The 25,448-nt window shown below is 35.6% G+C and overlaps 3 protein-coding genes across 6 annotated transcripts; all 3 read right to left on the bottom strand.

The window, feature by feature from the left end:
- Window positions 1-1,193: 1,193 nt before the first annotated feature.
- Window positions 1,194-2,181, bottom strand: LOC148767831 (uncharacterized). The gene is made up of 3 exons (XM_088823500.1): window positions 1,698-2,181; window positions 1,478-1,621; window positions 1,194-1,409 (listed from the first exon to the last, which is right to left on the bottom strand). Exons 1-3 carry the CDS (start codon window positions 2,169-2,171, stop codon window positions 1,242-1,244), a joined length of 786 nt encoding a protein of 261 aa, XP_088679626.1. The 5' UTR covers window positions 2,172-2,181; the 3' UTR covers window positions 1,194-1,241.
- A 4,564-nt stretch (window positions 2,182-6,745) lies between these two features.
- On the bottom strand, window positions 6,746-9,006 carry LOC105952230 (putative membrane protein At1g75140). The gene has a single exon (XM_012975763.2). It carries the CDS (start codon window positions 8,825-8,827, stop codon window positions 6,875-6,877), a length of 1,953 nt encoding a protein of 650 aa, XP_012831217.2. The 5' UTR covers window positions 8,828-9,006; the 3' UTR covers window positions 6,746-6,874.
- Window positions 9,007-10,694: 1,688 nt separating this feature from the next.
- Window positions 10,695-24,791, bottom strand: LOC105952229 (uncharacterized). 4 transcript variants are annotated; one of them, XM_012975760.2, is made up of 25 exons: window positions 24,466-24,728; window positions 23,240-23,833; window positions 23,035-23,159; window positions 22,845-22,939; window positions 22,313-22,522; window positions 21,859-21,949; window positions 21,261-21,312; window positions 19,745-19,810; window positions 19,163-19,314; window positions 17,994-18,064; window positions 17,699-17,893; window positions 17,521-17,559; window positions 16,673-16,780; window positions 16,134-16,223; window positions 15,665-15,740; window positions 14,163-14,259; window positions 14,012-14,081; window positions 13,749-13,925; window positions 13,548-13,670; window positions 13,112-13,195; window positions 12,204-12,388; window positions 11,930-12,068; window positions 11,785-11,844; window positions 11,270-11,341; window positions 10,695-11,105 (listed from the first exon to the last, which is right to left on the bottom strand). In XM_012975760.2, the coding sequence occupies exons 2-25, from the start codon at window positions 23,803-23,805 to the stop codon at window positions 10,998-11,000; spliced, it is 3,051 nt and encodes a 1,016-aa protein (XP_012831214.2). In that variant the 5' UTR covers window positions 23,806-23,833; window positions 24,466-24,728; the 3' UTR covers window positions 10,695-10,997. The 4 variants fall into 4 exon arrangements, with proteins under 4 accessions (XP_012831214.2, XP_088679589.1, XP_012831215.2 ...); XM_088823463.1 differs by lacking the exon at window positions 24,466-24,728 and adding an exon at window positions 24,356-24,453; XM_012975761.2 differs by lacking the exon at window positions 19,745-19,810 and having other exon boundaries at window positions 24,466-24,791.
- Between the last annotated feature and the right edge of the window lie 657 nt (window positions 24,792-25,448).

The following is a 25,448-nucleotide window of genomic DNA, read 5'->3' on the forward strand; positions in this document are numbered from 1 at the left end:
TACCTGGGCAGGGGAGTCAAGGTAATCAATCTCATGTCCATGTTGGTTCATGATAGATTCGGAACATAATAGATTCAAGTACAAATCTATGTGTTCTGCACTCAGCATTTCATCAAATAATAGTTCGCACATATGCCTTCCCGTCAATTGATGTGGGCCTCTCTCCACAATAGTTTCACTACAGTAAGACATAACCACATACTATTGGATAAGTAAACTTGTACTATATACAAAGTTACTACATACTATAACATGTGGTCAACATATACTATTGGATAAGTAGACTTATACTATGTACAAAGTTACTACATACTATAACATGCAGTCAACATGTACTATTGGATAAGTAAACTTATACTATGTACAAAGTTACTACATACTATAACATGCAGTCAACATGTACTATGTATTCACTTGACATATACCATTAAAGACATTAACATGTACTATCAAGGTGGTTGTGCTCTTACCCTAAATCAACACTTTCCAAGAACAGATCCAACAATATCCTATCTTCTTCGGATATTTGGTCACGACGTACGTAGTCCTTTCTTCCCCGGTAATAATCGGCAGTCTATACAACGAATAAATCACACCAATTATGACAAAAAATAATAATAATGTAATACTAATATAATCATAAATACCTTGATCCCAGGGACTGAAACCGAAACCTTGGACACAGGAACTTGTTTACGACCACGTCCTCGTCCTCGTCCTCGCACGCGTGGAACTTTGGCCTTTGACTTTGACTTTCGTCTCCTTGATTTCTCTCTCTTTCTTCACTTCGTTCTCCTTCACCTTCCATCCCCTCTACTACATTTTTTTCTCCTTCTTTTTCCCTTTCCTCTATCTCTATCTCTGCCTTTATCTCTATCTCTTTCTCTGTCTCTGTCTCTCTCTCTTCTTCTGTCTCTCTCTCTTTTTCTGTCTCTCTCTCATTCTCTCTCTCATTCTCTCTCTCATTCTCTCTCTCTGTCTCTTTCTCTTTCTCCTTCTCTTTCTCTATCTCTATCTCCTTCTCTTTCTCTATCTCCTTTTCTTTCTTTCTCTTACTCTGCATTTTTTTTTCTTTTTTTTTTTCTTCTGTTACATTCCCTCTCTTCCTTTTTAAGTTATTCTTCTTCTGCTGCAACTAAAAAAAAACAATAGTACGAAACATGTTATACCATAGTATTATATTCGTTGACATATAGTATGTTCCAATGGGAATGGAAGTATGAATTTTAGGGTTTATTGTATTAATGACTTACAGGTGTTGCTTCCACGTCTCCAATCTCATCTTCACTACTCTCAGAACTTATTTCCACAAATCTGTCAGCACTAATTCCAACAACTGGACCAGAAATTACTTCCAAAACCGGAGAAAGCAACGTTTTCTCTTTCGGGTACACAGAAAATGGTATAACCTAATAAACGTAAAAAATTTGTTAGCAAATACCTAATACATTATATATTTTGTAACTCAAAGTGTTACCTGCACTTGTTTTATCTGATCAAAAAGCAACCTAGCTGCTTCTTCATCGATCGGGATTTTGCTGTCTTGCCACCGGAAGAACCGGGGAAATTTGTAAACACTGGTGCTAACCCCTAGTAACGTGATCCTTTCATGCACCCATGCCTGCGTATTTTGGAATCAATATTAATTGGTATATTCAATATAACATAATATATATTCACTATTAGATATCACTTACCAATAAGCCGATAGTGCATCCATCAAAATACTTCAACCCCCCCTTCAGATACCCCTCCATATTCTCAACAAGAATATCATACACCAACTTTCCCCATGCAAAAGACCCTAAAACCTCCAAATCTTCTACATGCGGATAAACCCACCTTTCTAACGTTTTGTTCCCCTTTGGCAGTAGAATAGTATTAAACAGATAAATAGTGTACAATCTGCTGAAATCTTCAACAGATTGTTGATCGGTCATAACTGCATAGGCCTCCAGTTTATAACCAATATATGGCCTCGTCATTAAAGATAACTTACCATCAAAAATACGTGTGATGAAATCAGTGTCTCTGCCATCCATATTCATATCCACCGGTACGCCTTCGTACTGCAGCCCTAATACGATAGATAATTGCTGCGGAGTGAATTCCAAGCGTATAGTATTTCCCCCAAACCAGAAGGCCCGATCTTCTGGATTGTACGCTTGCATGAGAGACACAACCCTATGGAAGTTGTGGTTTATTTTAGGCATGTCCATGTAGTGATAGAAGGGATTTTTCTTCAGTACTTCATGATGTTGTTTCTTCATCACTTTTTTCACACCTTCCATAGTTAGGTGAAAAGCGATCGGTGAGCACCTGCAGCCTATTGATAGCTTGCTGCAATCTTCTTTTACAACAATTCCTGCAATTACATACACATAAAACAAATACAATTATAACAAATACAACGTACTATAAAGTTCCACATGTCAATACCATCCGAAATCACTAGTAATACCATTCAAAGGCACTGGTAATACTATTATGGCATATGACTTATACTACAGGACCATCAAACATTATACTTCTAGTACCACAAGTCAATACCATCCGAAGTCACAAGTAATACCATTCAAAGGCACTAGTAATACTATTATGGCATATGACTTATACTACAGGACCATCAACATTATACTTCTAGTACCACATGTCAATACCATCCGAAGTCACTAGTAATACCATTCAAAGTCACTGGTAATACTATTGTGGCATATGACACATGCTACAGAACCATCAAAGATTATACCATCTAAATGCACTATTAATACCATTACTGCGCATGACACATACTATAGAACCAGTACGAAAAATACAATAAGCCTCTTTCCCATATCCTATATGAAACCCTTGTTAGGACTCAAAATGCTTTGGGGACATGCTAATGTCACCGAAGAATAATACCCATGAGAAAACTGTTACAAAATCATGAAATTCGACAACAAATAAATGATCTTTGCAAACCCAAACAACAGAACAACAAATATTGGAACCGATTTAATGATTAGGGCAAACACCGAATAAAGTCGAGGCATAATACCCATGAGTGGATATGTTCAAAATCATGCAATTCTATAACAAATAAACCTTTTTGCCCTGCTTAAGCAACACCCAAATGGGTCTGTTTCCAAGAAAATGAAAAAAAAATAAAAAATCAAACCTTGTTGTTTACCCTGCTTCACCATTGTTTATAAATGGGTTTGTTTATACTATTTTTCTGCGGTTTGTTGATTCTTCGTGCTTCGTAATTTCTTCCTTCTTTGTTGTTTCTCTGTTGCGTTTCTTCTTCGTTTCTTCTTCGTTTCTCTGTTGCGTTTCTTCTTGGTCTGAAAATGGGTATTACTGAACGGTGGTTTTTTCTGCGCCTTTTTAGCTTCTTTTTTGTTGTTTGATTTTTGAAATGTAACGGGCAAAGAGCGTGTAATACAAACGGCGCGTTGGAAGTTGAAAAGAAGTTATGTAAAATTAGTATAAAGTAAAGGGTATTTTCGTATTTGCACATTTTATTAGGGACTGATCTGCATGTTAGGCGCGTAAGTAGGGACTTAAATGCTAGGGCAAACTACCTAGGGACTGATCTGTGTTTCAAGTTTTGGATTAGGGATTTATCTGTAGTTTCCCCATCTTATGTTCTGGATTTCAGTATAATAAAATAAAAAAAATTAATTAATATACATCATTCAGTTTGAACTTTGAACATAATTATTCCCTCTTCCTTAATTATTTGTACCGCACGCATTCAAGAAAATATTAATTGCATTATTCTTTCTCTTTTAACCCCATATCACTCTTAATTAGTTAGCTGAAAAACAATTAATAACGATGGTATTTACTATTCTCTCATTCTCATACTATTTGTCTTTCTAGATAACTTTTTGATTGCAAAATAATTGTCACTTTAGGATTCCAATGAAGTATACAGTAGAACATCGATAAATTAATACCCGATAAATTAATAACCTCGCTTAAATAATAAATTTTCCCGGTCCCGACTCGGGGACAACTTGCTAAATTAATAATTCGCTAAATTTATAAGATAATACACATTCGAAATTTTTAAGAAGCCCCATATAATATATAAATTAATAATTCATAAAAATAATTCTTATATTCTATGGTACAATACATATTTTATAGACCTATGAAAGTTTAATAAAATATAATTTAATTGTCGTTTGTTTTTTTGTTGAAGTTCACATACCATCAATCTCGTGCCTCACTTTTTCTTAACATGGTTAGAATTTGTGGTATAGCTTTCGAATAACTCAACATGAATTGTTCAATACCATTGTTGCTTTAAGAGTTTCCGTTCGTGAAACGGGCTCTATAGTGCATTGAACTAATGTTACAATGAATAATATACACGTAAAAAATTAAAAAAACATGTATTTATTGAAAATAATAATAAAAATAATTTCATAAATTAATAAATTATTAATTAATGTATAAATTAATAATTATTAATTTATCAATAAGTTAATATTTCGCTAAATTAATGAAATTGTGATGGTCCCATCTGTATTAATTTATAGAGGTTTAACTGTATATTGTGTTTTTCTCAATTATGCCCTTACTACTCTTGAGAGAATTAATGGTACAACATTTATGAAAGTAATTTTTTAGTCATTTTATTATGATTTTTCTAGAATTCATACACATTTTTTAGTTCTCTTAGTATGTGTGAATTAGCATAAAACGACAATTATAATGGGAAAAAGGAAGTATATTATTTTGCTATAACTATGCATATTTAGTTAGTTTCTTAATATGGGATCGAGGAAGTACCAATAATAATCAGGATTGGGATTGGCAATAATGTTTGTTGAATGTGAATGCTTACCTGTAAAATAATTAATTAATCATGTCGGGGCACGCTTCCCCACGTGTATTATATGTGAAGACAAAGACCAACTAAAAGATAAAGATAATCAAGGAGTTAAGGATAATTAATCCATAGATGAATTTTTTTAATTGTGTAGAGAACATTATGTATTATTTGTAAAAAGAATTATGTATTATTGATAAAAAGAATTATATTATTGATCAAAATATCAAAAATTGGGAATACCACTATACAATGTTTCATCTGTTTAAAGGTAATATATTATAAGAGAGAGTTAATAATTTAAGTTGAATTAATAAGGATAAAACAGAAAAAAAATATATATTTAATGCAATATCAAAACTACTCAAAACTGAAGAACAAATAATATGGAACAAAAATATTTCTTTAAAGTTACAGTTATTGTGAAAAATGGAGGAGAATAATCAGTAAATAATAATTAATTCTTAGTCAATCATTAAAGTATTCTTGATGCTTGCATTGTTTTTCTACAAAAGAAAAACATTAACTCAAATTTTATTAGTGATAAATTATCTTGACATTTATTTATTCCAATTCAAACAAAAATACTTATTTAAAGACAAAATGGAGGTCATAGTCTAAACAAATAGTGAATTACTTAATTGTGTGAATACGCATGCGCGAATTGAATGTGGTTGTAGCGGTGAGTGCGGGCGACAAAATAAAAAATAAAATAAATAAACTAATTATAATTAATTAAATAAATATAAAAAAAGGACAAACAACAAAAAAATGAAATATTCTTCGAAATTAATTGACGAATCTAAGAGGGTCGGTGGGTGGACAGAATCCTTTTTATCCACACCAAAGTTAGTATTACACTACACTCCAAATTTTATTACCATCTCATTTTTCTTGTCCTCTACTCTCAACTTGTGTTTTGAATTTTCTTTATTTCATCTATTTATAAATTCAAATTCCTAATACATGAATAAAAGATCTAATTACATAAGCACATCGAATTGACAACATAATGGATATAGTAATAAGTGTATATAACAATGATATATTCTTGGTCAAATTTCGGCGACCCCCCCTAAAATACAGTCAAATTACGAAAAAAATCCCATAATGTTTGGGTAATTGCAATTATCCTCTTAACTATGTATTGTCTTACACGTTCATATTTACAATATCAAACTTACCTACTGAATGTGGGATTTTTTTACAAGACGATAAATACATAGTTGAACAGTAGATGTAATTGTCCAAACAAGAGAGGTTTTTTTTTTAATTTAACCTTACCCTCAGGGGTGGCCGTAATTTGCCCCATATATTTATATGAGAGAGAGAGAGAGAGACCTAAAATTGTTTTATTAAATCCATATATATATTTTGATCAAGTATCAACTCAAATTTTGATCAAGAATCAACTCAAACTAAACTAATAGCCCAAATTGGAATACGAGTAGTGGAGGCCCAAATTGAGTCCAATAGGCCTGATGGGCCTAAATTCAATTTTTCATCGGCCTCATTCGGTTACATGAATCGGATTAACTGAATTAAATTGGATTAGATTAGTTCTTGACTACCTATTTAATTAATTAGTAAGATGTCCGATATTAAATTATAGAGGTTTAACTGCATAATATAGCAATCTTTCCCAAGAATGGGAATACATGTCATAATAGTGTAAGAAGCAAATGTATAAATATATACATAAATACAGATGTGCATGTGTATATATATATACACACACAGAGAAAAAAACATATACTAGGATCATGAGTTCATGTAACATAGCATTCAAAATCTTATGTATATTACATATTTAAACCATTCTTGAATTTTTTTTAGCATGCAATAAAAAAAGACATAAGCCCATTATTTTACCTGTAGTAATTAAAATCACATTATAAGATTAAAATTTTTGAAGGAAAATAAGAAAAAAAAAAACTGCTTTAGATTTCCCAATTATTTTGTTTCTTTTTTCGCTATAATAATGTTACAAAAACACAAGTTATTAAACTACAACAAACGTGGGAAAACAAACGAAAACAAACCTGTCAATCAATTACTATCATCAGCAACTTGACTATTTACGAAAAGGCCATCCCTCCTCTTCGAAACGCCTCCCGATTCAACGTTCGACCCCCTAAACTTCAAATCCGACGCCGCCCTAAAACGGGCATCACCGCCAGAGTACCGAGGTGGAGAAACGTACCTCGAAGAAGAACCCCTCAGCCCACCGCCACCGCCAACACCGCCGCCTCTCATCTCCATAATCTCTGAGCTTCTAGAAGCTTCCGGAGCCCCACCCGTAACAGACCCGGAAGAAGCACCAAAAGGGTCGTCCGCCGGGCCCCACGAGGTGAGCGCCTCCTTCTTGTTTGCGAAAAAATGCCACGCACCGAACAAGAAGAGAACGAAAAACAAAACGGGGCTCGTCCACATTATGCTACTAAACTCGTTCTTGAAAACGGGTAGGTTCGAACGGTACATGGCGACGTACCCATTTCCAAGACTTATAATCACATGCTTCTCGTAATCACTCGTGATCAACGGTATCGTAGATACACCCTTCTCTATACTCACATCAACAACTTGTTGATTCAAGAATGACGCTATAATTTCGTCGAGGCCTGCAGAGAATAAAAGCCTCAGCCCACCTCCAACCCTAACGTAATTCTGAGACGAGACGTTGTACACAAGAACCTTCTCTTTATTAGCAATAAGCAAGTAGCCTTTGATTGCTTGTAAAGCCATTGGCTCTTCGAGATCGAGCTTCCTTTTCGACCTAACACGACACTTGAAGTTCATTACATCTCCCAACAATAACGTGTGGATCAAATCGCCGTCTGAGGTGAAGCCGTACGCCTTCGAACGGTCCGTAGTGTCGAAAACGTAATTCCGGGCGAAAGAATTGTTCAAGCCCTCGCATTCCGTCTCCTTCAACTTCATGGTCCGCAAATCCAACGAACCCGCCCCGTTCTCGGTGAGAAACAGTAGTCTTTGTTTCAAGAAAGCAACGGGTTTTCTAGTGGAGGTAACGGATCCGTGGAGCGCCCCGTTTTCTTTGAAAACGGTTATTTTCCCGCCGTTATCCGATGCGAGAATGTATTTCTTCCTACCGACATGGTGAACTTCTAGAAGGCCAATGCGGGGGGCACCGCCCCCTGAATCGGGGGTTTCGAATCTCGCGGCCCTCTCAAAGTGGAGAGAGCTCCACTCGTCGCCGTTGTTGAGCATTGTCTCCCAAACTCGGTGGGTCGCTATAGCCCCGTTTTCGTGGCCAGTCACGATCGTGGTCTCGTTCTTGTAGAGGGAGAGATAAGACACCATAGCCGTGATCGGAGAAGGATCCGACGCCTCGGGGAACGTGTTGAACTCGAGGGAAATGTCGCCGCTCCGGACGAAGATGTACAGTTTGCCGTTGTTGTCGCCCACGGCGAAGTATTTGCTCATGCCCTCGAAATCCCGATACGGCAAGACGTTCACGCATGTCGGGGTCGAGCTCAATTTCACGGCCGAGACGAATTGAAACCGCTCCGACCAGAACGAGTTGTACTTCGTAACCAACATTGACCCACTCACTTGTCCTTCCTCCTTTATACTTACTTCTTTTACTGGAACTGGTTTTTCTTCATTTATCAAAACGGCGTCGTTTGATTCGTGGTGAGAGGGAGATAACAAAGGGGGGTTCTTCTTCATTTTTTCTGGGGCATCGGAAAAATGGGATTCTAACCTAGAAATGAGGTGGGTGAGGTTTTGAACTAATTCTTGGAATTTATCTAATTGGAGCTGCTGTTGTTTCAGAAAGACGGAATCTAGGGTTTGGTCGGGCAGATTTTCCTCAATTGGGTTTGCGTTTCCGCTGTCGGTTTCGATTATTGAGTTCGAATGCGGTGGTGATGCAAGAACAAGGCAAGAAGAAAAACGTGGGACGAAAACGAAAAAATCTGAAATAAGCAGAGAAACAGTAATTACGAAGATTAACTTGCCTTTTCTACGAGGAATAGCCATTGATTTTGGATGCTGAAGCTGTGTGGCCGGAGCGAGGAAGAAGAAGAAGTGTTACTTGGGAGTTGGAGCCGAGAGTTTAGAAGATGAGATCTAAAAGAGGGGTGGTGGGGGTGATTTTGTCAATTTATGAAATATTTGTGGGTGGATTTTGTAATTTATGGAAGTTCATTTGTTGGATTGTGGTACGGAGAAAGGGTTGGAAATGGGATTTCTATATAGTTTTGGGGTTGAGGGTAAAAGCCTAAAACAACGGCGGCTACGAGGTTTTTGTTTTTGTCATAAAGGGTTGTTTTAATATAGTCAAGTGGTCAACTGCTTGTTGGACCTTATTATTAAGGTCCTTTTGGGGGGAAAGAATTTAACACAAAAGGTTGACCCACAAATCTTCTATGATACTCATATATAGGGATGGGCGGTTGCCAAATTGGTTTTGGTTCTATGGATCTAACCATATTCGATTCGATTTATATGTATCCGATTTGCATTAAATCTAGTTACGAATAAATTGGACCGGACTAAGTTGACAACTTTTAAAAATTGGATCTTTCACGGTTCTTAAGTCGTCAAGTTCCAACTGATCACCACTTCTCATACGCTTTCTTCGTCGCTGCCTCCAATCGTCGTCTGCAGCGCTCATTCAACCGTCGTCAGACAAGTCTCTCTCTCTCTCTCACACACACAGTTATGTAATTACTATTGAGGGGCATTTTTGTAATTACTTGTTGAGTGGCAATTATGTAATTACTTGATGAGTGGATGTTCTGTAATTGTTGTTGAATGGCAGCTCTGTAATTACCTGGTCAATGGTCGTTCTATAATTACTGATAAATGGCAATACTGAAATTATTTGTTGAACCTCTGTTTTGTAATTGTTGATGAGTGGTATTTCTGTAATTACTTGGTGAGTGACAATTATGTAATTACTTGGTGAGTGACACTTCTTTGTGAGTGTTACTTCTTTAATTAATGTTGAATAGCGGTTCTATAATTATTTGTTGAGTTGCAGTTCTGTAACTACTTGTTGAGTGACAGTTCTTTAATTAACTGTTGAGTGCCAGATTTGTAATTATTGATGAGTTGCAGTTCTATAACTATTATTTAGTGGTAGTTATGTAAATATTGTTGAGTGACAATTTTATAATTAATTGGTGGAATGACAGTTTTGTAATTATTGTTGATTGGTATTCTATAATTACTTCGTGAGTAGTAGTTATGTAATTACTGTTAAATGGTTGTTATATAATTACAATGTTGAGTGGTAGTTCTTTAATTACGATGTTGAGTGGCAATTTTGTAATTATTCGTGTGAGTGCAGTTCTATAATTATTGGTAAACGACAATTATCTATTGAGTGGTATTTCTGTAATTGTTGTTGAACGACAGTTCTTTTTGGATCCAATGCTCATGGATCCTTAACGAATCCAGTCCAAGTTGAGTAAATCGTCATCCCTACTCATATTTTTGTTTTAACTAATAGATCATATATAGAAGCCGATAGCATACTTGTGTGGGTATTTACAAAAACTTTGAAAATTTAAAATGTGTGGATATAATCACATCAGTTGCTCGAGTATAACAGCGAATAAAAATAAAGTTTTGCTAACTCCGGGTAACAAAATGTACCATTCGAAAGGAAATTTCAGATAAGACAATGCTTACGGATCCTTTTACGTGCAATTAAGCAATTACAGCCAAAACATGTCGAGAAATTCGTCACACATCTTCCATCAACAGTATTGCATTATTCGCTTTAAAAAAGAAATTGACACCAACTGAATGTAATGATATCAAATATAACTTCAAAATTTCTAATTCGAGTAATAATCGTAGCCCACAAGTCTCTGACAGAGAGAACGCCAGAGTCCGATAATAACTGGTAAACTCAGCTCAAATGGACCATGAAGATCATTTACAATCAAGAAAGGATGATTTAAGTTACTATTCTAAAGATACAACTGCAAATTAGCATGTTTCTTCTATGCCTATTAATTTAGGAGACCTACCACTTCAAATTGTGTAAACGAGAGACTCTCTCGGATTTCTCTCTGATAGGGAGAAAAAAAAGAAGGGAGAGAAAGAAATTTGACCTCGCACGTACAACTGTTTCGCAGCTTTTGACTTAATATTGGAAACAAAACAAAATCGTCTAAGTATTGAGATGCTAGAAGTATCAAAAACCAAACGGCGATTTTCTCCTGCTTCCTCCTTCACCATATTGGTCGTTCCATTTTCTGAGCTCATTCATACTAGCCGCATCGTATGCAACTGATGGCCCCACCTATAAAAACGGTAATGAAAAATGCACTTACGATTAATCATAATGTATCAAACTAATTTCCCTGAAAAGAGGGTTTAGTTACTGATAAAGCCACACTACAAATTTGTCCTAAAGAATTATACGAACATTTCTTTTTAGCTAGATATCATTTCATAGAGTTTTACCTTGGCTTTAGAATGAGTAAAATCTTCCACCTTGAGTGATCTTAAAGCTGGAACTCCATGGATTTTGTCACCCTGTAAGGAGATAACACAAATGCAGATGCTAAGAAGAAATACGTACTCAAATTTGAGAAAACATTTAACAATTGAGGCTGTGTTTAACTGAACTTATGCATTTGTTCCTTGTGTCTATTATGATGCATTTTGTAATCCAGGGTTACTGGCTTTCGTGAAATTTTCCGAACTCTCCTATCCTATCTTCCTTTTGAAAAAGAGGTGAAAATTTAAAGATATCAACGAAAGATTTCATTGATTGGCCATATCTTAGTTAGCACACAAAGAGAAGGCAGGTCATGAATGGTTCAAGGACGATATGCTTGTACATCTTGACTTTAATGAATTAAGATATGGCGAACTTATGGTTTGAGGAACAAAATCCGAAGAGTGAAGGAATATTGATCATTTGATGAATTGAATAATTTTTGAAACTGTACTAATCAAGACGCCAAAGTGTTCACCTTGATTTCATCTTCCAGCAATTCCTGGACAGGTCTATATGCTGCAGCAACACAAAGATTCTGCAGGCCAAAAAAATAAAAATCAAAACAGTTTCGACATGAGTATGGATCATTTGTCTCCAGAGTATGAAACTCGATGCATCACCTTCAGATCGCTCCCCGAATAACCTTCAGTAGCATTTGCAAGTTCTTCGAAAGAAAACTCAGGTTCCAAATTTTCTCGAGCTAGAATTATCTTCAGTATTTTCAGACGATTTTGCGCATCTGGCAGGTCCACGTATATCCTAAAATCAACCAAAACATATTCTTTCAGAAACAGTCTATGCATCCCAGTTTATCTTCTCTTTTTACAGAGATATTTGGCAGTGAGTATGTCAGACAATATCGACTCGCCATTAAAAAAAAAAAAAAAAGTTTACCTTCTTGGTAAACGGCGAATGACAGCATCGTCCAGGTCAAATGGCCTATTTGTAGCACCGAGGATAAGAATTCTCTGGCTGTCTTTCGACCTCAAACCATCCCAAGCAGCCATAAACTCATTTCGCATTCTTCTGGTTGCCTCGTGCTCAAAAGCACCACCACGAGCACCGAGCAAGCTGTCAACCTGCACTCACAAGCATGGTGTACAGGAAAAATTAATTAAAAAACCAAAATGAGAATTTTTTCTATTGTTTTTACTTTTTTCCTCCCCAATTCCCCCATCCTTTCTCCTGATAGGAAACGGAAAGGACGAAACTATTGTGCTTGGTCACTTGTGATAAATCCACAGATTCTGCAAAACTTCTAAACATTGCTTAGGCGGTAATTACTATATATGCTAATTAAATTGGAAACGTCTTTACACCAGGTTTATTGAACTCACAATTACGAACACAAGGAACGGCTACTCTATATTAACATTGACAGAGCAACCACAAAATACATCATCACTAATCTATGTAGATCCTTATCAGCCAATACGATACTGGACTTCCTTTATAAGTAAGTTTTATAGCTAACCTGTTTCATGAATGTTCTTCTATAATATTAAAACTTCTATAAATCTAGACTCGCAAAGGTAGTTGAATGCTGTACTAAGAGTTCAATGCAAATATTCTTCTCTAGCAATAGCTAAGAAGGTGCCATAGTTTTTAAATTAACGCTAACACATCAACTTGAATGTTAATTTCATCATACAGTTTTTGAGTAAAATGTAGAACTTCAACATAAACTAAACACCATGGATGTAGCTCACTTTGCACTTTGCAGTTCATTAAGGACGGGAAACTCAATTAGAAGAAAGAAACACCGCAATTAGAAAGAGAAACACAAATGACGGAGGTCTCACCTCATCGACAAAAATAATTACAGGAGCCAGCTTGCTTGCAAAAGAGAAGAGTGCTTTAGTAAGTTTTTCAGCATCCCCAAACCACTGCATCAGAAGCGAATAAAAAAATGTTAGCAATGTCATAAGAATTAAATGATGATAGACAGAATAAGAAATGCACTTCTATTTGATATCAAGTTATCAACCCTATTACTTAGTTTTCCTTGTCTAACTTTACTTAGTTTTCCTTGTCTAACTTAATCACACTAGCAGCGATGTTGGCTAAACTTAGAATATAAAGTTGTGATGGATTAGCAAACTAAACATTAGTACAAATTAATTATTACGGCTATACGACAATCCATTACGACCTAATATTTGTGAGCAGGGCCTATTTAACAGCTGAAAATAATCTCGACAAAATTATAAGTGTACAAAGGTCAGAATGCAAACTCACCTTAGATGTAAGTGTGGAACCGGTAATGCTGATAAAATTAGCACCAGCTTCAGTTGCAAGTGCTTTTGCAAGAAGGGTTTTTCCAGTTCCTGGGGGACCAAAAAGCAATATCCCTTTGCAAGGCTGAAGAGAAAAGCATGTTTGAGATTCGGAGGGACAATAAAATGGAACAATTGCATACTACATATAACAATAAGTTACCCTTAGCAAATTTCCACGGGAGAAAAGCTCAGGCCTCTGCATAGGGAGAATCACAAGTTCATTCAATGCCTTTTTCACGTCTTCAAGGGCACCAACGTCATCAAATTTGACACCAATCTCGCCAGGAGGGACTACTGATGAAACAAAGTTGGTCTCATACTCATCTTTAGCAAGATTCTGCAACAAGTTGTTTCTTCAGTATAACCAGAAGTGATATAGAAAGAATTTGGGTGATAATAATAATAATAATAAAAGATGAAAACCTTTAAACTCTGTGAAGGCTTCTTGGACGCTGATTCCTGCTCCTTCAGCCTCAAAATTGCAAGTTCAAAGCTACACGTGACAATTACAGCACTCAACTTGAGTAAATGAAAGTTGATTCAATCCGATAACCACAAATGCAGAGACAATTACCTCTCACGAGGCACCTGCAGCCTGTCCCCTTTAACTGAAGGAAGGAGACATGAGGAAAGGTAATGACTTTTGGCCCAGCCTACAACCTTCTCTGCTTCTGTAATCCATAAGCAAAATGGAATTACATATGGATATTAGAGTCACTAAAAAAAGAACAGAACTGAAATGCTTGAAAAGTTAGTTTTCTTTGCCAATGCTTGACATGAAAACTGCATTACTTACTATACTACCATCTATGTCATGGCTTGCAACATTTACAGACACACAAACAAAGAACACAAAGTTTTGCCATATTTTACTCACATAGCAAAATGTTTATTCTCGGTATCAGAGTTAAATAGTTAACACATCACCTCATTGTTAAATTAAACGATGGGCAAATTTCGATCTATCTCGTTTATAAAGATGACCAAAAGCATCATCTATAAATATAACAGTGTGACCAAGAGTAAAAGATTGCTTCCACAGTCCCAACTCCAAATGTTAAGACAAAAGCCAACAACTGTCTAAAACCCTTTTCTATAGTCAGTCTGATGTACTATTACTCTTTTGTATGAGCAGCTAACCATGGAGTGTCCTTTGCAGTTATATCTTAGTTGTGAACGATATTGTGCACTTCTTTCTACACTAACACCTATAGGAAGCTCAAAAGAGATCAAGGGACAAGGTAAAAGAGCACAGCATATTGGCATCTTGTCATGGATCTTCAAATGGAGATAATCTTATCCATCGTATAACTGTAATTCAGATGTCAATTGACAAAATTACTACCATGTAATATCCCTGTCAGACTGAAACGCACTCGTTGCAGGATTCCTTGGAATTTAGCTCAAAAACATTGGAATTGCAATGTGCAATTATAATCCGCAATCTGTCTTAGCAAATGACACATGAAAGTGTAGTTTGTTCAGTAACTAGAACGCTTTGGTTCAACCTGATGACAGAAATAGATACGCGGTAAAACAACAGGTAACCATGTCTCCTACCTTTGAAGACCTCCAACAACCCTGTGCAACACCCCACCTACCTATATATGCCCCCACGCAAAGCAAATACATCTGCTCTAAACTCTAATGTACTTGTAGTTCAAATAGACAGTATCATGCATCAAACATTGGAATTGATGTAGATTAAACTACAAATTTTATTTAATTCTAACTCGACGTGATGCTTGTATTTTCTTTATATTTTAGCATGAAACTGCTATTGCCCAGATGCAATACTTGGATCTGGATAGCAGAGAGCATTGTATGGATGAGCAATATTCATTCGGATGCTACGTCACCACTTAAAAAATTACATCTTGCCCCAGGATGTGTGGGCAAGAAACACAACCACTCTTGAAAAGGAATTTGTACCTCCCTTACATCACAATTGACACAGGAAACATCTACCATTTAAATGCAGCGAAGAATCTATAGGATTGAAAAGAAACGAGTAGTCTTTTGATCTAGCAGTGCCATGTATACATTTAACATGGTTGTAGAGATGGACATTCTTACTCTGTTTTGTCAATATTACGCCATCAGTGTTTACATGCAACAAGTCCATGCATGACAAGTTGTGCTCCTCGAGAACCTGAAATTAATAAATAGAATTTGGTAATCCTTAATACATAATATATATATATATATATATATATATATATATATATATAGATACCTCAGAAAATACAATGCATCATCCTTATGTATTACAATAAATAAAAAGGCTGGTTTTTCAGTGCGAGTCAAAAAAACATCTCTCTGTGGCCCCAATACTAAGTACGCAAAGGTTTAGGGCATTAGCAGGTATACTGATATAGATATAATCATTTTATCCCAGATATGCTGACATCCTCCTTTTGTCATTCTAGTTATTGACATCAGAAGAGAAAGAAAAAAAGGGTTGTTGCAGAATGTATATGAATCGATCTATAACAGTTAACAAAAGATATATCAACATAACATCACAACAAAATTGTGGATGTACCTTATGCATTTCACTTAGGTTGCTTCGAGTTATCACTATTCTCCTGTCTTCTTCGATCTGTTTATTGAATATCCTCAAGAGATCATCCTCCTGCAATTATCATATAATATTGCAAAGTTAACCACCTATACCAAATTGTTTCATAACTTCAAATAATAACAGATAAACCCCAAGCACTTCTTCGAATTTTTTTCCCATGACATGTCTAGTTGATTAATATTGTGCCAGTACTTTAGCATGTCTAATGTCTCATAGTGCGAATGGAGGCAAACAACCATTCATACTGTTTAGAGCAGTGTTTGTTAAGAAAAAAGTATAAGATAGCCAAGTGGAGAGAGATTGAAGACAAGGAATTGAGCATTGGAAGAAAATGTTTGTTACAATTGCTTCGTTAATCGAGCCAATGCACGTCAACAGAAGGGCAACTCTAGTAAATAACTGGTCTTAGCTAGTAAACAAAGAATATTCATTCAAAGCGAAAAATGCAGAAACCTCAACAAGAAATGGATTCCTAGAAATATGAGGTGATAAAAAATTACCTTTGGGGGATGTAAACACATCACATTGGTGAATAGCTTATATATTTCATCCTCATCAGATCGCTTAGTGGATTTTAATTCTTCTGTAAGTCTCTTCAAAGGGAAAGGCTGAAAAACAAAAATCCTTATATCGTATCAAGAATATTATTCCTGTGAAAATGCAAGGCTAAATTTGACTCATAGGGAGAAACAATATAAACTAACAATTCGATATCCAGACCAAAAGATGTCAACTAAACAGTTAAACTATTCCACAATTCAATATCCTGGTGCAGAGAAAAATATTAACACATTATAGGTTCTCAGTAAAATAGTATGCAGATTAGTTAGTAGTTATCGATGTCCTTATATCTGCATTTTCATGAAAATAACAAACCAGATTCTGAATGCATTTCATTTGAAATGTTGACATGATTCGATTTACTTCACATTTCCAAGTCAGCTGTAGTTTTAACAAGTTTTATCGTTACATCAAACGATCTATCTTTTTCCTAAATCAAATTTGATTTTCTTTTTTTTTTTTTTTGTCAGAAACAGTTCAATAAAGATGCCCTATGGCACACATGCACAGAGGCTAGTCTTATAATATTTTCAAAATCTTAATATTCCAAATCACATTGCCATATTATTTGTCAACTGTGAATGCACTAAGCTAGTTATTAAGCATACAACTTCAGATATATGAAACTTCTTTTCCAGAACCATCAGTAAAAACACATAAAACAGTTGGAAGTCCTAAAATACAAGAGATCAGGAAGCAGCTAAGTCGACGAACATGCCAGATAAACTGTTTACAAATAAAGAAGTATCGCTTCAAGGCAAAAGAGTTCAGAGATCGTAGAGATTACCAACTTAGCTAAACGGCCCAAATTTGGAAGTATCATTGTCTGTTGAAAACCAAAAGGGAAAAGTTACACATAGAAGCATCATTTCCTGTCCAGCAAATAAGAGCTACAAATGGAGACAGGATATAGATACTGAAGCAACACCCCTGTTGAGCACAGAGGAGATGCAACTGAAACTTACAAATTTCTCCTTTTCTTTTGACCCAGTTTCCACTTTGTTTTGTCCACAAATCAAAACAACAGGCCCTGATAATTGGTCAAACATCTCTTGCAATTTGCTAACGAACTCTTTCCGGTCTGACTTTGAAACTGCCTTTGATAGCCACTGACAAGAATCTGGAAAATAAACCATGAGTGGTTGTTGAGACTCCAAGACCTGCAATCATCATGGGAAAATGTAACAGCAGAAAACCAAAAACCCATACATGAAAAATGTTCATTAATATACTCATAACATAGTCATACGACATCAGCACCTCGCAAAGCACTTCCATCGCAACATAACAGTCGTGAGTTTGAGCATCATGATCATATTCAATATCCTTTACTGCAATTGTAGATGACAAAGAAGGCAGTTTATAGTCAGGATTTTCATTGTTTATGAATGATTCAACCTTCACATAAAAAAAAATACAGGCCTAAGAGATGAAACCAGTAGCATAGAAAATCATACTAGGTTGAGATACAGCTTCCTAAAGCTCGTTACTACAAATTCATTGTGGCAATAGAGAAGGTCCAAACAATTAAGATTGCTCGAACAAAGATCAAAAATAGGTAAAGATAAAATGTAGAGCCCATGAATAACTTTCTAGACAAAGGGGAATCTTTGAAGGTAATTTATAAAACATGCTTTTATGTCGTCTCATAGAAGAACAGAAAAGCAACGAAGAACAAACAAAAGATAACGTCCACCCGAAATAAATCTCAGCATCTATTTTCTGTAGGGTCACCAAGAAATATGAAAACATACAAGTAGTCAGTGCCACAAACTTCAAGATAGTTCTGGATGAGAAAACCTATGATTGCCTTTCTGCATTTCAAGTACTAATTTTCCATTTCCGTGTTCCAATTACAATCAAGTTTTTTTGCCGTTAGATGACTATGTCCCACAATTACTTTTCACTATTCAAGTTCTACAAACATTATTAATCACAACTTACCAAATGTGGCTGGCAGAGAAATATCCTCACATTTTCCCATTTTACATATAATTAAAAACTGAACTTCAAGTACAACTCCAAAATTGATTAGCAAAATGCTCACAGCAAAACCAGTTAAGAGTTTTTAGGCACAGCATCAGAACCAATAGGTTTCACAAAGTGCCTAACAAGCACCATTTATAACCATCATATAAAACCGAACTACAATATTAGTAACACATAAAGACAGAAGAGGCCTCCTTTTCCAAGCTTCTACAAGAGCAAAGCATAGTTGAACCACAAATAGCAAAGAACATCTAGAAACCGTGTGCTTCTCTGATGTAGGTCATTGCAACTACCCTTTTAATAAAATAAAAAAGAGAGGAGTTGAGCAATGAAACCTCCAGGCAGAGTAAAAACTTATCTACCCAAGTAGAGTGGAGTAGAAGGTAGATTGATATATAATACCAAAAGAAGAATGCATTTATTAACTTAGTAATTTGTACCAGAAAGCCAACAAACTGACGGTTCAGCAGTCGGTTCAACACTTTTCTCGTCCTTTACTTCCTCGGTTATCTTGCCACTAATTTCAAAGATAACAGCTACTTGGTCGCCATTCACTTCATACACCTCCCCTCGTTGGCCACTAGACAAACTCCTGAAAAAATAGTATATATAAATTAGACTGCTCATAATCTAAACAAATTTGCAAGGATACAGGTATCCAGAATATATCAGCAAATGCATACACATGAAGAACAGAAGAGTGTATCTCAATCAACACGAAAATTCGAAATGCATAGAGTAAGCAGCTAAAAGCCACAAGATAGCTTAACTAAACCGAAAAAGGCAAGTCACGATACAGAAAGATTGATTAAAGCAGCCTACATTAGCAAACCACATGAAAAGGTACACTTCATGCTACAAAAATAAAATATAGAAATAGAACCATAGTTGTTTATACATTTACGTTCTTGAGAATTCAGTTTAGAATCTTATCTAAGACAATGCTGGATGACTCCATTGCCAAGCACAACACCCCAAAAAAAATTATTAGCATCCCTACATGCATAAACTTACCAACCCACCTGCCACGAAAAACAGTATAAGCATTTGTTGGACCATCAGATGTCGGAATCTTCCCCAATACAATCCTGTGACGAATGGGATATGTCAATGATCAGGTGTAGACAAGTTCAAAGATCAGGCCAATGTGCTCTTCTGAGGGAGTTGTAATATAAATGAGGAATGCCGCCCATGGCAACCCCACCCACACCCACACCAACACCCAAACCCAAACCCACAAAGGGAAAGAAGAAACAAAAAGTATAATAAAGATCCCTGATTTCCTATGTAGTCATGAATCTGGATCAAAAATATTTCAATGCCTGAAAAGGATAAGTGTGAATATGTGTAACCCTATGTAGCACGGACACGGAATGCGGACACAAAGATACGCGGACACGGCGATACGGCATTTCCAAGAAACTAGGATCCGGATACGCGTAAATATTATAAATATAGGGGCATATTTGTAAATTGTAAAAAATATAGAGGTATGTTTAAAAATTGTAAAAAGAATAAAATCATGCATCATGCCCCATTAGAAAAACATAAAGTCATAACTCATACCCCGTAGCCGTTACTTTCGAAGAAATTCTCTGAGAATGGAAGTTCAAAAAATATAGCTTCAGCAGGCTGTGTTCGTGTGTTAGAGCTTTGTTCGACTATGAGAGAAACTATATATAAAATAAACATAGTTCCTTCTTAATAGAGAAACTCATGAAACTTTTTCTTCTTCCTGATTACACCCTCTGGTGATCAACTATATTCATCTGTTTTAATCCACTTATCCATTATTCCTTTAGGAGGAAGCATATTTTCATAACCAATCAGCATATTTTCTCAAAATTAAGCCTCTATGTACTAGGTAGTTAGAGGAGGTCATCCATCAGAAGCTTAATGGCTCTCATAATAATAGATGGTTAAAATACTTCAATGATAGTGCAATGTGCTCCTTGTCTTCCTCATGTTGGGTTCTGCATGGAAAGTTTCTCATATCTACATGATTCTTGTTCCTTCAACTTCTTAACCACTAAAATGGATTATCTCCATCACAAGCAGTATAAGAGAGAAGAATCAGTAGAATACAACAGAACCAATTCATCATGGAGCAATACCACAAGAAAAATCCTACTTGTTAAATAGTGGCATGGTAAGGGGAACAATGGAATTATCAAACTCTCATATTTGAATTTGCATTGGCGACATCACGAATAACTCATACATCATTAATTACGATAAGGAAACTTGGCAAATAAACTATCCAGACAATTAATTATCTTAGCAAACAACTTTTTATACGCAGGATGGCAATCAAACATGTACGAACCAATAACATGTCCAAAAGGAACACGAATGAAAATCTGCTTCATTTGGAAAGTAGAAATATATTGCTCAGAGAAATGATACCATGTTGTCAGCACATACTCAATCAAATGGTTTCAAGCAATCAAATATTCCCATTATTCACGTGCATAAGAAAGAAAGGACTAAATGACAAATTAATTAACAAAAATGAAATACTATGTAAAAGACACTCACTTTTTATTGGCTCTCACGTTAATGGATGGTCCAATGTACTTAACACGATCCCCTGGTAACAGAAATATGTGACATCAACCAAACAAAAAATTATATGGTTAAAATTCTACTTATTTCACAAAGACAGAAAAACAATAATTTATTGCAATGGCAATTTGATTTGAAACGTCAAATATTTTAAAACAAAATTGTACTTTTCCAGTTTGACGAAGCCTATCTAATCACATGTCAAGATTTCACTTGCGTTTTAATGCATAGCTCACCTAGAATGTGATCAGTTTCAAGGAAAATTATGATTGAATTGGGTCTAGCAGTAATATTGACGATAAAGGCTAGCAGTAATATTCACGATAAAGACATGTGTTCTTGAGCTGACATTTCACATATGAATTCAGGTTCTTTGTAACAAGGTTTTATTAATGAAACTAATTTACCTGATGGAAACGGAAGGGTGAAGTTGTTTGGTGAATTATGTAGGTACAACAAAGGACATTACAACTTCAGCATATCATTAGAAAGAGATCAAGAGACAACTTTTCTCTAGAAATCTTACACATTTCAATATGACAGCAAAGTTACAGTACCCAAAGGGTGTTACCTTTCCTTAGTGGATGATTAGCATTGTCAGATGGTTCAGCAGTTTCTGATGTCGAAGATGTGGAGGAGCATTCAGATTCTCCAGAAACACTCTGTTCAATAGAAATCAGAAACCATTAAAAAAATATCGAGTTTCTAGCTCATTATAGTAACTCCCATACGCCTCCCACAGAGAAAATCCACTGAAAACATCTTGATTATATTCAACAACTTCAGGTAAATGAAGAGGTTCTCTGTCACTTCCTATTTGATAACATACAATTAAAGTCCCTAAGTTCTGACAATAGGCATAGATGTTTGTGTCTTGAGTACGTGGTTTACACAAAGATCAGCTCGTTGAGTTCAAAAGATTTATGCTCTGGATGATGTATGCACAATGTCTTCCATTTTCCTTCTTTGACTCTCCTTATGGGCCAGGAATAATAACAATTTGAATCTTAACAGAAAACCATTACCTTCTCAAAGTCTTCTATATTGCATGGTAATAGCTTTCTCAAAGCTTCCGCAGAGGCATTAATATCAATTTCGTCATCACTACCATCCGTTCTTGCCTCACTGCTGGTATAATCTTCCTCATTACTTGCACCATTTTCATCCTCAACTTCAGAATCTGATGTACCTTCAGAGTTTTCCTCATCTGATTCACTTTCATCTTCACTAAAATCCTGAAAAGTCAACAGCAGAATGGCATATGAAGATTTTAATGCAACAGAGAGGACAACTTAAAGTTTATCTGGGTCATTCTTGTGACCAAGAAAACAAGATGAACATAAACGCGAAAATAAAGATATTGGACTCATCATGCAGACATAAAGGGGAGGGACATATTCTTGACGATGGGTTTTAAAACATATTATCTGCTGATGCAAAATGTTGGTCTTACATTTCTGGCTACAGAATTTTAATTTTCATCATAAGCCAAAGAAGAACTGGAACAATCTTAAGGATGGATCCCATTACAGGAAGAAAATGAAACTATAAACTTACATATGGAGCTAAAATGCTGCCATCAAGCATCATTAGTGGAACTTGTAAATCCTTAGCAAGTGCTCTGACCAGTCTTTCACGATATAGCTCCGTACCTTCAAACCAAAAGAGAGAAACATATATATTCAAATAAATACTTTCACTCAGCAGGTTGGGAAAGAATATGGACAAGGGTAAGTGAAGAGCTTACCTGGAATGCTTTGAAGCAAAATTCTCCCACTTGAAGAGGTCAAACTGCCGCCATAATCTGTGGTGAACTTGTTATGTTTCAAATGGGAGGCTGTACATTCCAGAAGAAGGTTTTTAGTGTGTTCACTGCAAGAATAACAACTTTCAGTCCGAAGAAGTAACTATCAGGTGAAAAGAAGCAAAATCAAAAGTGAGATAACACATACTGAAGATAGTATGGAAAAGTATCCCATGAGACTGTCATTTTTTCGCACGGAACAATTCTTCGCAAGAACTCATTTTTAAATCTTTCACGTCGAGTTAGAAAAGGGGACTCCTTTTTTTTGTTCTCTATAGAAAGCTTTTCATTCTTTAGCCACTCAATTTGATCTTGCTCCCCAAGTAAAGCATGTGCCTCACATTGCCTTGCACTGTTGGTTGTACTTTCCTTATGAATCTTCTCTTTATCCGTATCAGCCACATCTTTGTTAGGGATACGATTATCCTCACTTGCGTTCCTTCCATCACCTTCGGAGCTGTAATATCTTATATGACAATTTCTCCAACCAATATCCGACTTCCAATTCAATCTTGTGGACCTTCTTTCAGAAGATAGACCTAATAATAACGAAGAATTTGACAGATATCTCTCAGCCAAACTACTGGCCCTAGGTGCAGGGCTCAAATATTGTCCAGCAGAATAATCGCGGCAACTGGAACTAAAAGAATATTTGCTATGTCGAACCACAGAATTCCATCTTTGATTTCTATATTTTATTGTCCTTGCATACATCGGAACTTGTTACCTGAGAAATGCAGACCTGTAGCATAAGAAGGTCACTTAGTTAGTATTATCTATTTCACTTGAATTTAACGGAGGGTATGAAATTCTTCAGTATTCTTTCCTTTCATCAGAATTCTTATTATTCAATTCTCGTCAAACGAATTAAACCAACTTTAAATTGAAAATGATTTCGCCATTAGGCAACAAAGAGTTCGTACAGTCAAAACTATCTATTATAACCTTTAACAAAACGAATTGGAGGCCTCAAAACTAAAATAAAAAATACTCATATCCAATTCATACATAACCCTTCCAAATATGAATACCAGAAGCATAATCAACAAAACTACTTACACCCATAAAACACAGCAAACAATAACCAATAAGCTGGAAAACTCAAAATTCAATTACATTTGTGTTCGAACAAGCCTTAACTGATAAAACAATACGATAACCAGCAACAACAAGCATATAAACAAAAAAACCCATTTCTCCGAACATATCAACAAAACCATCCACTCAATTGAATACATTTTCATTTTCAAATGTCCGTACTTACTTCAATTGAATAACTCAAACACGAACTTAGGGCATAACGAGATTGTAAATTTGAGTAAAAAAAATTCCAAACAAGGGGGAAAAAGGAAAAAAAATATTAAAAAAGCTGACCTTATTGCCTTTAATTTATAGTTTACTTCAAATAGCATGAACGAACAACCCGGAATAGCATACAACAGATGAATGAAAATGGATGAATGAAGGGCGGGCGCCCGTTAATGGGGGAGGCGATTGAGAAGGTGAATCTGAGTTCGTGCGTTTTCCTTTTCCTTTTCTTTTTTTCTTTTTTTTTTCGTTTCCCTCCGAAGAAAGAAAAGGGAGATACAATCTAGTGTGTTCTAGCGAACAAGGGTTAGGGTAATTGTTTTGTTTTTATCTCAAGTTTCAATTAGTGATTTTTTATTGATTTTCATTTTTTATTTTTTTTCATATTCGAGCTTTTATTTAAAGGGTTTATTAGGGATAACCCATTGTTCATATTTTCTAATGAGGTAGATCTAATTTTTTTTCCCCTTTTTGAGATAGACCCAATTTTGCCAACGTGGCAAAATATATTATATAATTTTCCTTTAACACCCCTGTTTTATTTTTAATCCGCATTTATTTCCTTTACTACGTGATTTGAGATTTGCTGATACGTTGCCTAAAATCACGGAATAAAATTACGTGAGATCATTGGCCGTTATATCAAATCGTGTCTATCAAATCGTGTAGAATTTTTTTTTTTGAAGATTTATCCAGCGTTCCATCGTTTTAATCGCCTTTTAATGTCTACGGTGGTCAGAAGTTTTTAATAGTTGTGTTGATACTTGATTATATATACATCGTTATTTTCGCCGGATGATGTTTGTTTGGAAGAGGATTGACAGAGTTAGAAGAGGATGGTTCACGCAGATCGGACCAGAGTTGTTTTATATGAGCTTCGTAGTTGGTTTATGCAATAATCGGAATAATTGTCCGCTGTGGTCGAGTGAGTTTTCATCCCAATCGATAGTTGGTTTATTTGTTTATAACAGCCGATTTAAGTGTGCTGGGTAGTACATTAAAATATAGTTCGTAGTCTTTTTTAATTCAGTTTCCATATTTATTATTAT

Source organism: Erythranthe guttata, chromosome 9 (assembly GCF_056151865.1).
Source record: "Erythranthe guttata isolate IM_541 chromosome 9, IM_541, whole genome shotgun sequence".
NCBI classification, from domain to species: domain Eukaryota; kingdom Viridiplantae; phylum Streptophyta; class Magnoliopsida; order Lamiales; family Phrymaceae; genus Erythranthe; species Erythranthe guttata.